Below are 16,634 nucleotides of genomic sequence, written 5' to 3'. Positions count from 1 at the left end.
GTTACACATGGGGAAAACCACGAAAACGCCCATGCAGCCAGCCCGTTCGCGGGATTCGAACCTCGGACCGAACTACCAGTGTTCAGCGACTTTACCGCTCGGCCGCTGGTGGGCTAACGACTTTTGACTGTACTTGTAAAAAAATGGATGTAAATTTGTCTTTTGAGCATAATATAGAAAATATATAATATTTGATAGTGAATATTGTTGTGATGATTATAATTCATTTTAAAGAATTAATTTTAGAAATTGAATAATTACAATAAATCTCATTACATGTAATTAAGACGTGAAATTAATGCATATAAGTAACATGAAAATATGATAAATGAATGTTAACATTAATGGATAATTGTGTGTTAACATAGAACATGTTAAGATAAACTTCAAAGGTTCTCCCCTTATGAAAAAATGCTTAATCTTTTCAAATACAGTCAAAAGTCGTTCCGGACTCGTCGGGACTTCGGCGATTCCGGATTATTGATTTTTCCGGATTATAGATCATCAGTTTAAATCTGGTAAGATGGCATGCAGAAATTACAAAATTAAAAATATGAAACCGTAATTTATGAAATAAAGAACAATTATGATCTAAAGGCTATCAAAATTTACAAAAAGAAAAAGCTTAATATTTATTTGTTTACTTTATTAAACATTTCTTTCAATGTAAGTTGTTTCGTTTCATGTGATAATACTTTCTCTTTAATTCTATTAAACAGACATAATTTCTTGTTTAGTTACAAAGTTCCGCTGTTCAAGTTCTATAAATGCTGTGTTGAGAATACCGACTAATTTGTCAAGCAAAATGTTTTCGTTTTCAATAACCTCTGGGTCACTTTTTTCACTATCGGAAGCGAATTATAATGACGAGGAACTTGATTTAAATCATATCAAAGACGGAGTACATTGAAATGAAATACTGCACTTCGTAAGAAATTATAAGCCAAATAAAATAAAAACATCTGCCCTGAAGATAAGGATAGTGCTGACAGATCAACTTCCAATCCGCAGTGTGAAATTGATAAACAGATTTCGTATTTCGAAACATACTTTCGCTTTGTAGATACAAATTACATATTAGTAAATATATATCGGACATTCTATTTAACATAATCGAAAGTTCAAGCTTACTTTTATAAAATTGCTCTAACAGTCTGCAAAAAATAATAAGCCGGATCCAATTCAAAGATTAAGGAACAACGCAATCTGCAACATTAACTGAATTAGATAATGTTAGCTTAGCTTATACCGTCCGTTACACATTAAACGCGCATGCACACAAACATATTTGCAGCCGTAAAGGTCTTACGCGCACTTGTAAACGCCTGAACTCGTGAACGCGACGCATGCGCAGAAAGTTTGTAGCTTTGAGGTCCGGATTATGGGTGTCCGAATTAACGACGTTTGACTGTATTACTATTTTTTTTTTAATTCATTCACTTTTTTTTTTTTACAGTTGCCTTTAAACAAGTAACAGAGGCATTTTAGAAGTAACAGGTGTGGCATCCCTAGGTCACTGGTGCAAAACACCAGTTTGTTCAAGATGATTTGCCCTCAAGATGAATATGTTAGTAGTTAGAGAAAGCTGTGGGGTATTCCAGTTTTGTACAAAATAAGTAAATATCTTAATAATGAAGAATAGCACAATTTCAATAAAACTTCTTTGAATGATGTTAAATGAAATAAAAATTAGTTACATTATAAAATTCTGAAATTTGTTGAGATTATGTACAATAATTAATGCATGTATTCAAGTTTTTTCTATTTTGAAAGTCCTTCCCTAAACAAATATCATTATGAAAATTCTAAATTTGATTATAATAACTTACCTACAAAATCTCATTTCTTGCTTTCTATCTGGCTTCTTTTTTACCTAAACTTTTTTTTTTAATTACTATTACAGGGTAATGTAAAATTCTGTTTACTATATTATTAAGACCTAATTCTTCAGTATCCAAGTTCTGAATAGCTTCACATGAATTTTTAACTTTTGTATTTTCATTTTTTATATGTACTATAAAGAATTTTAGGACTATAAATGTAAACAAAAAACCTTGATTTTTTTCACACAATACTAAAACCCAGTTGCCTTATATAAGGAACGGAGAATTTTAGGTCAACTGTATTTAAGCATCCCACAATTAGTAGTTACGCTGATTTACTTGTTATAGGACCTGACATTTTTCTTCAAAGTTTATTATTATACAGTCAAAAGTCGTTAATTCGGACACCCATAATCCAGAATGATCTATAATCCGGACCTCAAAGCTTATGGCTGCGAAAACGCGCGTGCGCAAAATAAGTTTACGAATGCACGTTTAACGTATAACAGACGGTACAAGCTAAGCTAAAATTATCTAATTCAGTTAATGTTGCAGATTGCGTTGTACCTTAATCTTCGAATTATATTCGGCTTATTATTTTTTGCAGACTGTTAGAGCAATTTTATAAAAGTATGCTTGAACTTTCGATTATATCAAATAGAATTTCTGATATATATTTACTAATATGTAAAGGATCTACAAAGCGAAAGTACGTTTCGAAGTCCATTAAACAAAAAGTGGAATTGCTGCAAAAAATGGATAAAGGCATATCCTTTGTTTATCTAAACTTTAATGTTTGTTTGTCTAAATTTTGTTTATCTTTAACGCAGCGGCGCACAATGAATTGGAAGTTGATCTATCAGCACTATCCTTATCTTCAGAGCAGATGTTTTTATTTTATTTGGCTTATAATTCCTTACTAAATGTAGTATTTCATTTCAATGTACTCTGTCTTTGATATGATTTAAATCAAATTCCTCGTCATTATAATTCGCTTCCGATAAAGAAGAAAGTGATACAGAGGTTATTGAAAACGAAAAAATTTCGATTGACAAATTAGTCGGTATTCTCGACACAGCAATTATAGGACTTTAACAGCGGAACTTTGTAACTGAAGAAGAAATTATGTCTGTTTATAGAATTAAAGAGAAAGTATTATCACATAAAACGAAGCAACTTAAACAACTTACATTGAAAGAAATGTTTAATAAAGTAAACAAATAAATATTAAGCTTTTTTTTTTTTTTTTTTTTTTTTTTTGGTAAATTTTGATACCCTTTAGATCATAATTGTTCTTTATTTCATAAATTACGGTTTTATATTTTTAATTTTATAATTTCTGCATGCCATCTTACCAGATTTAAACTGATGATCTATAATCCGGAAAAATCGATAATCTGGAATCGCCGAAGTCCCGACGAGTCTGGATTAACGACTTTTGACTGTATTGTATTATATTTACTTATTTCTGTATATTAATTATTACACTACTCTAAAATAAGAAAATCTGGTTTTGTTTTATACTCAGTAAATAAGTGTTAATTTTAATAGAATTTCATAACTATGTACTAGAAATATTTTCATTTTATACTAATGATAACACTTAAGATTTTACAAAAGACGAATAACAGGAGGATGTAAAACAAATAACAGGAGAAAAGACTAAAGAAACAGCCAACACCATTTAACTAAGGATAACAACAAAAAACTTAATAAGGCAAAGATTAATGAAATAAGAAAAAATACAATAATAATATGAAAAAATTAAAATTCAGATGAACTAAAATTAAATACAAAAAATTATTCTAAAGATTATCAAAGGTGGGAGAATGGAATTTCATCAGTTGATGCTTTCACTCAAATGGGAATCATCTTTCTTAGTAAAGGTTTAAAATTAAAAACTGGGAGATTTGGTGACCACACCAAAGTCTCACAAAGTGACACAGCAAAGTCTCACAACTTAAGTTGAAAGTGAACCAATAGAATGAAACTTACTACTAGTTCTTCGTCTCTGTCTGGCGATAATAAAAGTGGTAACAGTACTCTGTTTCGAAGCAAAGGGGTTTTTTCGTTCCTGAGTATCTTCAAGAGAGTATTAACTTGGCCAGATATCAAGGCAAAATTGTCCAAGACATGAGGCCTGAAATGAAATTTAAAATATATTGATGATGCAGAAAAGTATTCATATGTGCATTAACTTGCCCAGATAACAGGGCAAAATTGTCTAAGACACGAGGCCTGAAATGAAATTTAAAATATATTGATTAAGCAGGAAAATATAGAGATGTATTTTCTTTTACAAAAATTATATTACAGTTTTCAAAGCTACAGTAAGAACAAATGAAATTTAATCATGGATGAATGACAGGTAACTACCATGATATTATTTTTTTAAACAAAACCTACATTGCAAATAGAATGCTCAGTAATACAGCACAAAGTCTGAAATTCGGACATCCAATATTCGGAACGATATAAAATATGTAACCTCAGATCACTAGCAACCTTTTTTTCTTTCTTTCTTTCCCCAGCCCAAAGGACATTAGTCCAGAAGGGCTATTATAATTTCGTTCTGGCATTTTGCATTGGAAAATTTTAAATGTCGATTCACTTTTCAAACTGTTGCCACCAAATATTACAGCCCTGTATTATATTTAAATAATGAAGAATCCTCACAAACGTATATATGTTTCTCGCATTGTGATAAAATTACAATACCTAGAGCCATCAATCAAATTTTGAATAACGTAAGTTTCTACTGGAGGGCATCTGGAAGCCCTCTGGTAGAAACGTACATTATTAACCTAAATTATTAACCCTAAATTAAGAATTTAGGTTTTATTATCCATTTCATATTTTGTAAAACTTTAAAAAAATCTTTCATTAACAAACTCAAAGATTTCAAAGCAAGCAACTGCAACATTGAACGGAGAAAAAATTATTTTACCTCCAGCGCATGAGACTGTGTATTGGAAATTCTAAAGATATGCTCATTTTAAAACTATTTTGCGATATTGTTGTCGAACTGAATTTTATGGATTAAGTGCAAAGAACATGATACAGTCAAAAGTCGTTAATCCGGACTCGTCGGGACTTCGGCGATTTCGGATTATCGATTTTTTCGGATTATAGATCATCAGTTTAAATCTTGTAAATGGCATGCAGAAATTCTAAAATTAAAAATATGAAACCGTAATTTATGAAATAAAGAACAATTATGATCTAAAAGGTATCAAAATTTACAAAAAAAAAAGCTTAATATTTATTATTTTACTTTATTAAACATTTCTTTCAATGTAAGTTGTTTAAGTTGCTTCGTTTTATGTGATAATACTTTCTCTTTAATTCTATAAACAGACATAATTTCTTGTTCAGTTACAAAGTTCTGCTGTTCAAGTCCTGTTAATTGCTGTGCCGAGAATACCGACTAACTTGTCAATCGAAATTTTGTCGTTTTCACTAATCTCTCTGTCACATTCTTCATGTCTTTATCCATTTTTTGCAGCAATTCCACTTTTTGTTTGTTGGACATCAAAACATACTTTCGTTGTAGATCCTTTGGAAGTTCCAGCATCGGAAATTCTATTTGACATAATCGAAAGTTCAAAGTTTAATTTTATAAAATTGCTCTTAGTCTGCAAAAAATAATAAGCGGGATCCAATTCGAAGATTAAGGAACAACGCAATCATTAACAATAACTGAAATACATAATTAGATAATTTTAGCTTACACCGTCCGGTATACATTAAACGCGCAGGCGAAAACGTATTCTGCACTTGTGCACACGCAAATGCGCAGTAGTCAAGGTCTTACGCGCACGCATAAAACGCCTGTGCGCATGTGCCAACGCGGCGCACGTCCAGAAAGTTTTTAGCTTTGAGGTGCGGATTATAGATCATTCCGGATTATGGGTGTCCGAATTAATGACTTTTGACTGTATTTAATAAATAAAGGTAACCCACAAAACATTTAAGGAAATGCCCCTTTGGGTGTAATGTAAAATCTAAATGCTTTCAGATTTTTTTTTTTTTTTTTTTTTTTAATTTTATCCTTTACACTTGCACATTTGATATTTTTAAAAATAAAACATGTGGAAAGTCAGAATTCTTAACTATCAACCTTTAGCACTGCAGCTTGAGAAATGACCTTCATGGCAATATTCAATTTCTTTTTTTTAATATCTGTAACTGAATACCAAACAGTACGATAATCTTCTATATTGACATTACCCTTGGTAACGATTACAGACTCTAGGTCTGCAGCTAAATGTTCAGTGCATTGACGACAATAAATTTAACAGAAATCTCTTTGCATTGGCAAAAAATAGAATTTTGTAAATTATACTCATAGGCCAAAAGATTACATTTAGTTTTGTTTGAATTCGGAATAACTGATTCAAGCAACTTCAGGCAAGCCCTAGACTGGTGCCAGAGCTGGTACAGCTGCACTGGGCAGCAATTTTTTCTTATTTAGAAAAGCACATGCAATTAAATTAAGGGATATCAAAATCTTTAGAATTTAGTGTAGGCACTGGGATGCAAAATTTAGGAGTGTACAAAATTTTAGAATTTAGGGAGGCACTTGGCAGCAGAACTTTGTATATGCAGACTACACCAGACCACAAAATGCCTAGCCCTGGATAAATCTTACGTATATGTTGGAATTAATTAATTTTACTTAGTTCTTAAGCATGTGTGAGAAATAGTTGTAAGTTAATGCATAGCTAAATTAATACAATTCATTCTTAACTTCATCAGTGTGTGATAAAAGCATAATGAAATTTAGAAGAACAAGACATCTTCTGTCAGGAATCTCATGATACATTGCCAAAAGTGTATAGCAGATGCTAGTTAAGCTTAATGATGATATGTGCAAATTTGAAGGTTTTCAGATATCACAAACAAACAGCAAAATTTTTCAAATAATAGTTTTTTCATTCTGTTGACAATGCCCCAACCAGTAATTAACCAACAGACTGCAAAATCTATAGTATAGTTCTAAATCTAGAATATATCGTTAGTGAAGAAAGTGGCAGAGAGGTTTCTGAGAACGAAAAAGCTTTTAAAGTGATTTAGTGGGAATGCTGGCTGTGACAATTACAGAAACAATGGAATTTTGTAAAAAATTATGTCTACCTATAGAATTAAAGAGACAGTATTTGGACAAAAAACAAAACAACAAAACCTTTAAACTTACACTGAAAGAAAAGTTTAATAAAGCAAACAAAAAAAGGAGGGAAATTTTCATTCCCTTAAGGTCATAAATGCTTTATTATTTCATAAATCACTATTTCATATTTCTAATTTTTACATCATCTTACTAGATTTAAATTGATGATCTAATATGCAGAAAAACTTATGACCAAAGTCATGATCTCGGATTTTGTACTGCATTAACATTCTTCTTCTTACACTCTACAGCTGATTTCCAGTCAACTGCGTCAGTCAGCTTCCGCCATCTTGCACCATCCACTGCCACAGTCCTACAGCTATTGACACCAATGTTCTACACTTTTCCATATTGTCTAACCACCACATTTGTGGCCTCCCTCTAATCTTTCTCTCTGGGTTTGGAATGTCAAGTTCTTCATTGGGTTTTCATCTCCATATCTGTATACATGACTAGTCATCTTAGTTAAAGAGCTTTAATTACTTTTATTATATTTGGGTCTCTCAATTTTTGATGTAGTTCAAAATTAAATCTTATTCTCCACATTTCCCCTTACTACTCCAAAAATTGTCTCAGCTGGTTTATTCATTGTCCAACACTCACTTCCATAACTCACTCACTTCTATAGGTCTTAACAAGGTCATGTACAACTGTATTTTAGTTTTACAGATCAGGTATTTTGATTTAAACTGGTTTCATAATCCATAATAATATCTGTTAGCCATGTTGATTTAGTTCTTGATTTCAGTAGTTACTATTATTATTTACAATTGTACCCAAATAATAGAGGGAACGGAAAGTAATGTCGCTTTCTTACATTAAATTCAAACGAATAAATTAGTAACAAGTTTTTATTTTTAACCAATAATATAATCACCCTCGTTATCAGCAACCTTTTGCCCTCTAGTATGTTGATTTCAATTCCAGACCGATAAAAATCAATTGGTTTTAAGTAAATTATCTCGAGAAGGCATTTTGGACATCATTTAAATTTTCAAATTTTTTGTCACTAAGAAAATGTTGTAGGGATCGGAATAAATGGAAATCCGAGGGTGCTATATCGGGCGAATATGGTGCGTGAGGCAGTACCTCCCACCCCAATTCATTATATTTTTCCAGTGTTCGTATTGCACAGTGCAGTCTTGCATTGTCGTGTTGCAGAATGACGCTTTTTCCATTGACAATCGCCAGATGTTTTTCGATTAAAGAGTAGTTCACTAGATCCAGTTGTTCACAATAAAGGTCTACATTAACAGTTTTTCCAGGTTTATTCCAGGTTCAAATATTTTCTTCTTGTAAGCTTTGCACAAAAGGAAAAAAGAGCCCAATCCGCTAGAAACACTGTTGATTTTACACCTACTACTAATAATATTACACAAACCTGAAGAATTATTATTTATTACACACCGTGTTTCAAAACGAATATATGTATTAGAATATATGTAAGTGTTGTTTTGTCCAAACTATCGATCACTGTGCCTCGGCTATTGGAGAAACGAATACATAGTCTATATTAATATCCGCTAGATGTCAGTTGTCTTCTGTTTCGCATCGTAACCATCACATGTTTAAAATGGCTACTCTGCTGCAAAATTCTGTGTTATCGAATTTGACACTCTGTGACTTCTTCCTGTGGGGTTTCATTACAGACAACGTTTATGTACCACCACTTCTACAGAACCTGGAAGAGGTGAAGAACCAGATCCGTACTGTCATAACATCAGTGACAACGGACATGCTTGCCCGAGTATGGGAAGAATTTGAGTTAAATTCTTCCCATACTTCAATTCAATAACTACAGTGTTAAAAATTCAATAACTATAGCGTTAAAAAAACTTTTTTATTATGTTCCATATAGATATCTTCTGAACTTGAAAATTCATTCCAGAATTGCAGTTTTTACTCACACCAGCATTAATTTACTGGTTACAGCAAAGTTCAGTGGATCTACATTTGAAGATCTGTATTTAAACAATATTTATTTATTAGATTTATTTAATCATTAATTTCACTTTTATGTTCATAACCTTCCACTTATTAGAATGAAAGTGTTTTTGCAGCCATATTTGGCTGACTATATCATGCCGACTAATATACTCTTTTCATGGCAGAATCCCATACTTTTGAATAGTAGTCCACTGCTTGCTGTTATAGAAGGCAGTTCCTATCCCCCCCCCAAATTCAAAGAAAATATGTAGTAATATTAATTAATTTATATCCTTGTTCATAAAAGCAAAAGGTGGCTTATTAAGAATAAATTAGGATTACACCAAGCGAAAGTGCACGTTAGGGATGTTGTGTTATGTCATGTTTGTCCATAACTGGTAAAACTTGGAAACAGAAATAGTAAATGAAATCATAAACTACATACTTAAAATGAATAAATTTTTAAAATGTAATTTTAAATACATATTAACCCTTTGCAGCACAGAGTTTCCAGTCTGGACACACCTAAAAATTTCCTTCTGAACGCACAGAAAAATTGAATGAAAAAGTATTTATGGGTTACTCTGAACGTTCTTTATTTACTGTAGATGGCAGCTCAACACAAACCAGTCCATATATTTTAGCCATGTTTAGTTTTTTAAGAGCCTCATTTTTCAAAGAAATCTTCCAGATTTTTTTTAGGGTATAAAAGGAATTTTTTGAAAAGAAATTTATATGTTTTTTTTTTTTTTTTTTTTTTCTGTATGCTAATCGCTTTATTCTATGTTAGTTATAAATTTTTACCTTGAAATCTTGCCTAAAATCAAACGGCGAACCCTAGGTGTGCCCAGACTGTGCTCACCGATAATCTAGGACAACCGAGAGTCTGCATTCTTTGTTTCTCCGCATCTCATTGGTCAGTTCATTGACAACAATGCTCGTTTCAGCACTCTTTTCCAAGCTCTATTCAATCAGTGTGCCCACTTTGAGCACCCCACAGAATTAAAATGATAAGTGCTATCTTCACAAAATTTTACTTGTGTACTCCTATAGGCCTAATTAGACTTCCTACCTATTTTTTTAAACTTTAAAAGGTAGCGTGCCGGAAAGGGTTAAATGTCACAAATGATAAATTCGATCATTTATGAAATTCCCTACATAAATCAAATACTTACCAACTTAATGACTCAGTTTCAAGCTTCATAATAAAGGAAGAAATAGTATTTTTTAAATCTTGAGCCCTATTGATAAGAGCATCAGAAACAACTTCAAGAGCTTTTTCTTCTTTCTGAAAAATAAAAATAGATGCATAAATACTCTTTACAGACTTGAATTCTGCAAAAAAATAGTTTTTTATTCAAAATATTTACATATTGGAGAGTTTTGAAATTTGGCATACACATATATATATATATATATATTTTTAAGCGATAATAAAGCCAAACGATAATACACACTTTGTTAAAGTTATTTGAAATAACAAACAATGACTTTTTTGCCATTTGTGTACAATGAAAAAAAGGAAAGGAAAATTAGGTTGCTATAAATTAAAAAGTTCGGCAAGTAAATTATTCTTGGCAAACTGGAAAAAAATACGGTAAGCTAAATTTTTTAATTTCTCTACTTTCATGCCAAAATTTTTTTAAATTTAATATTTAGGCATAATTTGAGTCGTAGATTCAAAATATGGAAAAAAATTTCGAAAGATGGAAAATACATACATACATATACTTCTGAATCAGATAACAGAAGAGTATCACAATCTATTAACTTATCCTTACTTTACAGTAGTTTCTTAGTGTATTTTTGTTTGATATTTCATCTCATATCTACTACTATCATAAAAGTTCTTTTTTAATTTATTTCATTTATTCGTTATTATTTAATGTACCTAATATTTTAGATATCCTGTTTCAATTACAGTTGGCAATATATGAATTTGCACTAGCCACTTAAAGGTGAAGAACAAATTAAAGACTATTACACAACAGTAAAAACCAAATCAAGTTGAAAAAATAAAATAAGGTTATTTGAAACACATTTACATACATGATCAGTGCAGTGGCGTAGCGAGAGGGGGCGAGGGGGGCGTATGATGCCCCGGGCGCCACTCGCAGAGGGGCGTCAAATGGTCTTCAAACAAATTTTCATAATATCATTGTGTTTTTCCGGGGGGGGGCAGTTATGCTCGCTACTCCACTGGATCAGTGATAAATCTCAGATCCCTAGGACATGAGAGAAAATTTCCAAAACCTGAATCAGTAGGTTGAGTGAAGCTCATATTTTGAGTCAGAACCTCACAGATTTCGAGTTTTTAAAAATTAACTGTAGGGACATAAATGGAGGAAATAATATAATTATTGATAAATGATGCAAAAATGAACTTTTATGAGCGATGGATGAAAAATATTACCAGCTAGACTCGAACCATTGGGGTAGAGTAGACTTTAAGGTACCCCTTGTATTATGGCAAAGTTGTTGTTTCATTTATGGTAGCTTGAGTAGTTGAATGTTATGGAAACGCTATTGTGACGTAATCGGGTGCATGATTCTGGGAAATTTTGAATCATGGGATGTTTTGTAAGCGTTTTTGTGGTGTGTGTTGGTTTGATTCTTTAGACGGTAGAATGGCCGAATGTAGTAAGATTAATTTGAAGTTTATGTACGATTTGGAGCGAAAGGGGAAAAGAGCTTTAATTGACTGGTGTGTAAATGAAGGTTTACTTAGTAGCCATTATAAGTGTCCTGTATGTAGGAAGGATATGCGTCTAGTCGAACGTAAAAACCGTTTAGATGGATTTGAAAGGCTTTGTAGGAAGAAAGGTTCAGATGGTCACTATGTGAAGCGTTCGATCAGAAAGAGTACCTGGTTTGAAAAGAGGGTACTTACGTATTAATGCAACCAGGCCAAAATTCGCATAAATTGATAAATTTGGCGACCCTACTTACGGCAACCCTACATGTTATACGTAGTTTTGTAAAAAGAGCATGTGGAGATTCACAAAATTTTCCTGCATTTTCGTGCAAATTTTTGTAATTTATGAGAAAAAAGCAGTGTACATGGGTAAAGTCAAGATTGTGCGCAATGCCATTTTTGTGCAATTCTGGGATGTTTTTTTAAGTAAAAATAAGTCGACTTGTACATGGTTATGGCGAATACGGTTTTCAATCAGTGCTAAAAGCAACAGCCAAAAGATTTCCGCCGAAAAAATAATTCTGCAACTTATTAAACCCTTCCGGTTTCGAATTTGAATAAGTTGCAGAATTATTTTTTCGGCAGAAATCTTTTGGCTATTGCTTTTAGCACTGATTGAAAACTGTATTCGCCATAACCATGTACATGTCGACTTATTTTTACTTAAAAAAACATCCCAGAATTGCACAAAAATGGCATTGCGCACACTCTTGACTTTATCCATGTACACTGCTATTTTCTCATAAATTACAAAAATTTGCATGAAAATGCAGGAAAATTTTGTGAATCTCCACATGCTCTTTTTACAAAATTACGTATAACACGTACGGTTGCCGTAAGTAGGGTCTAAAGCCGTTAGTAGGGTTCAAATTATTCAAATTCGAAACCGGAAGGGTTTAATTGCTATTTTATAATTTAAAACAAAATAATATAAAAAACTGCATTAAAAATTATCTGTAATTAATAAATGTACATTTTCTTTCTATTCATACTTTTTTACTCAAAGTTACAAATAGCGCCAACCTGGTTGCGATAATACGCAAGTACCGAAAAAAGTCATTTGAGTATGATTTAGATTTTTACGTGGCTCTTGGTGTACGAAGCGAACAAGAAAATCATGGTAAGTGAATATTTGCTTTTGGTAGTGCTTAAATGTATAACATGTTTCGGTTGATCTTTACATTATGGTAACTTGGCGTTTTTTTGGCGACCAACTCTTTTACAGCAACCCTCTATTTTTTTTTTCCCGCCGCCATTTTGTCTTCACGAAGTAAAGACATGTTTCTTTTCTTTTTATCTACTGAACACTTCTTCCAACAATCTACTAGCCGAATTACACTTATGCTAGAAATTTTATCTAACAAAACTGCTTAATCATGACAAATATTCACTGCAAAATTGGGAAAAAATGCACAATACCATACTCCTTACGCGTTTTTCAAAATAACACATACACATAAACCATGTACACGCAGACTTATTTTTACTTAAAAAAACATCCCAGAATTACACAAAAATGGCATTGCGCACACTCTTCACTCAATCCATGTACACTGCTTTTTTCTCATAAATTAGAAAAATTTCACGAAAATACATGACAATTTTCTGAATCTTTAAACCCGGTAAAAAGAACGTATATGAAATTACCTGATCGCGAAAAAGTATATACCCTTTCCAAATATGAACATTTCCACATATAAAATAAATAAAATATCCAAAAACTTTTGCCTCTAAATCATCTATTATATTATACACGTCACCAACGAATTCATACCGCAAGCATTACAAATACTTAGTGTCAAATATTTAAATTATTTCCATGCACGTTTACTTCAACTTAAACGTATACCAAATTCCTACAAACATAAAATTCACAAAATAACTATCATTTAATTAAAATATCACTAAACCATGTACATGTCGACTTATTTTTACTTAAAAAAAAATCCCAGAATTGCACAAAAATGGCATTGCGCACACTCTTCACTATATCCATGTACACTGCTTTTTTCTCATAAATTAGAAAAATTTCACGAAAACGCATAACAATTTTCTGAATCTTTAAACCCGATAAAAAGAACATATATGAAATTACCTGATCACGAAAATGTATATACCCTTTCCAAATATGAACATTTCCCCGTATAAAATAAATAAAATATTCAAAAACTTTTACCTCTACATTATCTATTATATTACATACGTCACTAACTAATTCATACCACAAACATTACAAATGGTTACAAATACTTAGTGTCAAATATTTAAATTATTTCCATGCACGTTTACGCAAATTACTTTACTTCCACCTTACATTTAGAACAATGCATAAAAATAATATCCTCAAATAATTAAAAATACTAACTTACCTATTCTTCTTCAGAATCTTGATTACGTGTCCGATAAACTTTTCTTATTTCTGTTTCAGGATCTTTAAAATCATACTTCTAGTTCACAGCAATGTACCAGGTAAAATAAATAACTTAATAAAACCATCTTTACTTCTATCTCACACAACCTTAAAGAAACACTTATTACTACCCCTTTCAATCCCACTAAATACCCATTTCGAATTCACTTTAGTTAGGGCCATTTGATCCAAAAATTAACGAACACTGTTTCACACAACACAGAATAAAGCCAAATACAAAATTTCCAGATTTTTTTCCCGATTTCCCCCCTTTTCCGATTAAAGAACCGTAATTCGTCCATTAATATCACATGACATATCCCATGATCTCTCATTTCCCTCACACAAAATAATGCGTAATCGGAACTGAGTACTGCTCACATTATTACCAAAGTCCCAGGTAGTAACCTTTATCGCCTCCAAAATGTCGCCAAACTACCAGTTACCATATTCTAAAGATCAGCCCATGTTTCTCCTTTTTTATGTTATTTTATTGTTTGCTTTAAAATGTATTTTATTGAGATTATGTATTTTTTGTTTGCCTATATTGCAGAATTTGGTGCTCCTTTGACTTTTTAAGTGAAAATATATTGATGTGTACATGGACAAAGTAAAGGGAGTGTACAATGCAAGTTTGTGCAATTCTGGGATTTTTTTTTAAAGTAAAAATAGGTCAACGTGTACATGGATAAAGTCAAAGGAGTGCGCAATGCCATTTTTGTGCAATTTGGGGATTTTTTTTAAGTGAAAATAATTCGATGTGTACATGGATACCGAGTTTGTGCAATTGTTTGTCTTGTTATTTTGGCTTTGTGCAGCGGCGATTTTTCAGCCAAAAATCGCCGCTTTGCAAGCCAAAATAACGAGTCGAAGAATTGCACAAAATTTGTATCGATGTACCGCCCAAAATTGCCAAGGGGTATCCTAAACTATACTTTTACCAACCATTGATCTGAGGGTCTATAATACTGAACACTATCCACTGTGCCACTGTTAACATGCAAAATCCACGATAAGATTGAAGATACCTAAAATGAAGAAGGAAATATCCTAACATTTAGAGGCTGTGCAGGAGAGATGACTATGTAAACAAACAGTTCTGTATATAGATCTAACATGTCTAATATATATGCTGCGTAAGATCTGAAAAAGTAATCTTCTGTAGTAATTTCGTAGTTTAAGATTTCAGTAAAATCTGCAGCATGATTTGATTAGGCATTATGGTAGATGGTTGGTTGGCTGATTGTAGTTCCTGGCACAAAACCTTACAAGATCAGGCATTATGCTAGAAATTTCATTCATTTAGTTTATTGAGGTCCTTACCATAATCAATCTTAAAGTCTTTATGCACATTCTCGTTTTTGAAAAATTAAAGGACTCAGGTAATAAGATCAAGTAATTTATTTTCCAAAAGTGGTAGTTCGTTAATTTCATTCTCCTCTCTCATATTATCTTTAGTCGCCATCCTCATGATACACAGCCAACAGTGTTTAGTATATGCCAGCCACCACACCAGAGAAGCATAATGTAGCTATGGGAAGACGTTACTATCAAATTCATAGAACACATTTTGTTCTACCAATGTATAGTTAAAATTTAATGGAAACTTTTAAGCAATTTAACACAAAATTGTGTTATTAAAAAAATGGTCAACTTTTTGACAACTCGGAGCAGAACTAGAGAAAGATTATGTGGTATAGCAAGTAATGCAGCTCTTCGATTTGTAATTTATTTTTACTGTTATTATACCGTATGTTTTCTCTGCACATATGTGAAAAAATACTGCACGACGTAACATTTTTAAAAAATATACGTACAGAGAAATATCTTCTGGCGATGAACCAGAATAAGTAAAGAATATCATAAACAAGTATTTCCAATAAGGGAACCATCTCCAGAAAAGACCTCCTATTTTCATTTATTGCACGCGTTCTGCTATCTCAAGTTGCTTAATTAATAAAAATGAATAAATTAATTATGATAAAATGAAATTGTTTCACATACCTCCATATTTTATGCTACACAAAAGTAAGGCAGGACGGTTAAAAAAAAGTTTCGGATAACAGAAGTAATTTTTGAACAAATCAGTAACAATCAGCTGCAGTAACATTAGCTAACGTAAATTACATTCATATAATAATTTACGGCTCTTATATGCATTCATTCTCCCATAACAACAGAAATAAGAACATGTACATACACACAAAACACCGTATGCAAATACCGAATCAACAAATATGATATATTAGAAAATTGCTATGTGCTTCGTTTGCTCGAGTAGCCACCAGATAGCGCTAATGAAGGACAACAAGTTTAAGACATGGACCTTATAAGAGACGCAGTGGCTAATTGCACCGACGGTGCGAATAGCTAACAGGCTATTCACACCACCTACTTTCGCGCATGCGCAAAATCAGCCCAGGTACCAGCATTTTACGACAAGCGCCTGGCCTCAGCCACCACCCCTGTTCTTATTGGTTGCCGTTTATGACGTCAGGCTGAAAAGATTCCATTATCTGTTTCGTTTGAGTTATGTCAAGGGGAACTTATAACTACTTTGGATTTGGTTCTCTCCTGTGTTAATGTGAATTTGTGCAATGTAACAGAATA

The 16,634-nt window shown here is 32.3% G+C and overlaps 1 protein-coding gene across 2 annotated transcripts in view; it reads right to left on the bottom strand.

Annotated features, from left to right (window-relative positions):
* Window positions 1–16,353, bottom strand: part of MED8 (mediator complex subunit 8) — a 46,178-nt gene extending 29,825 nt beyond the window's left edge. The window contains exons 1-3 of one of the 2 annotated variants that reach the window (XM_035351751.2): window positions 16,029–16,353; window positions 10,095–10,207; window positions 3,819–3,963 (exon numbers count right to left, since the gene is read on the bottom strand). In XM_035351751.2, the coding sequence (XP_035207642.1) occupies window positions 3,819–3,963; window positions 10,095–10,207; window positions 16,029–16,034 (264 nt within the window). In that variant the 5' untranslated portion in view covers window positions 16,035–16,353. The remainder of the gene's footprint in view (window positions 1–3,818; window positions 3,964–10,094; window positions 10,208–16,028) is intronic. The other variant, XM_035351753.2, reaches the window with a different exon arrangement.
* Window positions 16,354–16,634: the final 281 nt, after the last annotated feature.

The sequence above is a fragment of the Stegodyphus dumicola genome, chromosome 9 (assembly GCF_044657685.1).
Source record: "Stegodyphus dumicola isolate Sdum_Otavi_A_Nest chromosome 9, ASM4465768v1".
Taxonomy (NCBI): Eukaryota; Metazoa; Arthropoda; class Arachnida; order Araneae; family Eresidae; genus Stegodyphus; species Stegodyphus dumicola.
The sequence above is the reverse complement of the archived record's forward strand: the minus strand, read 5'-3'. Positions and strand labels throughout refer to the sequence as shown.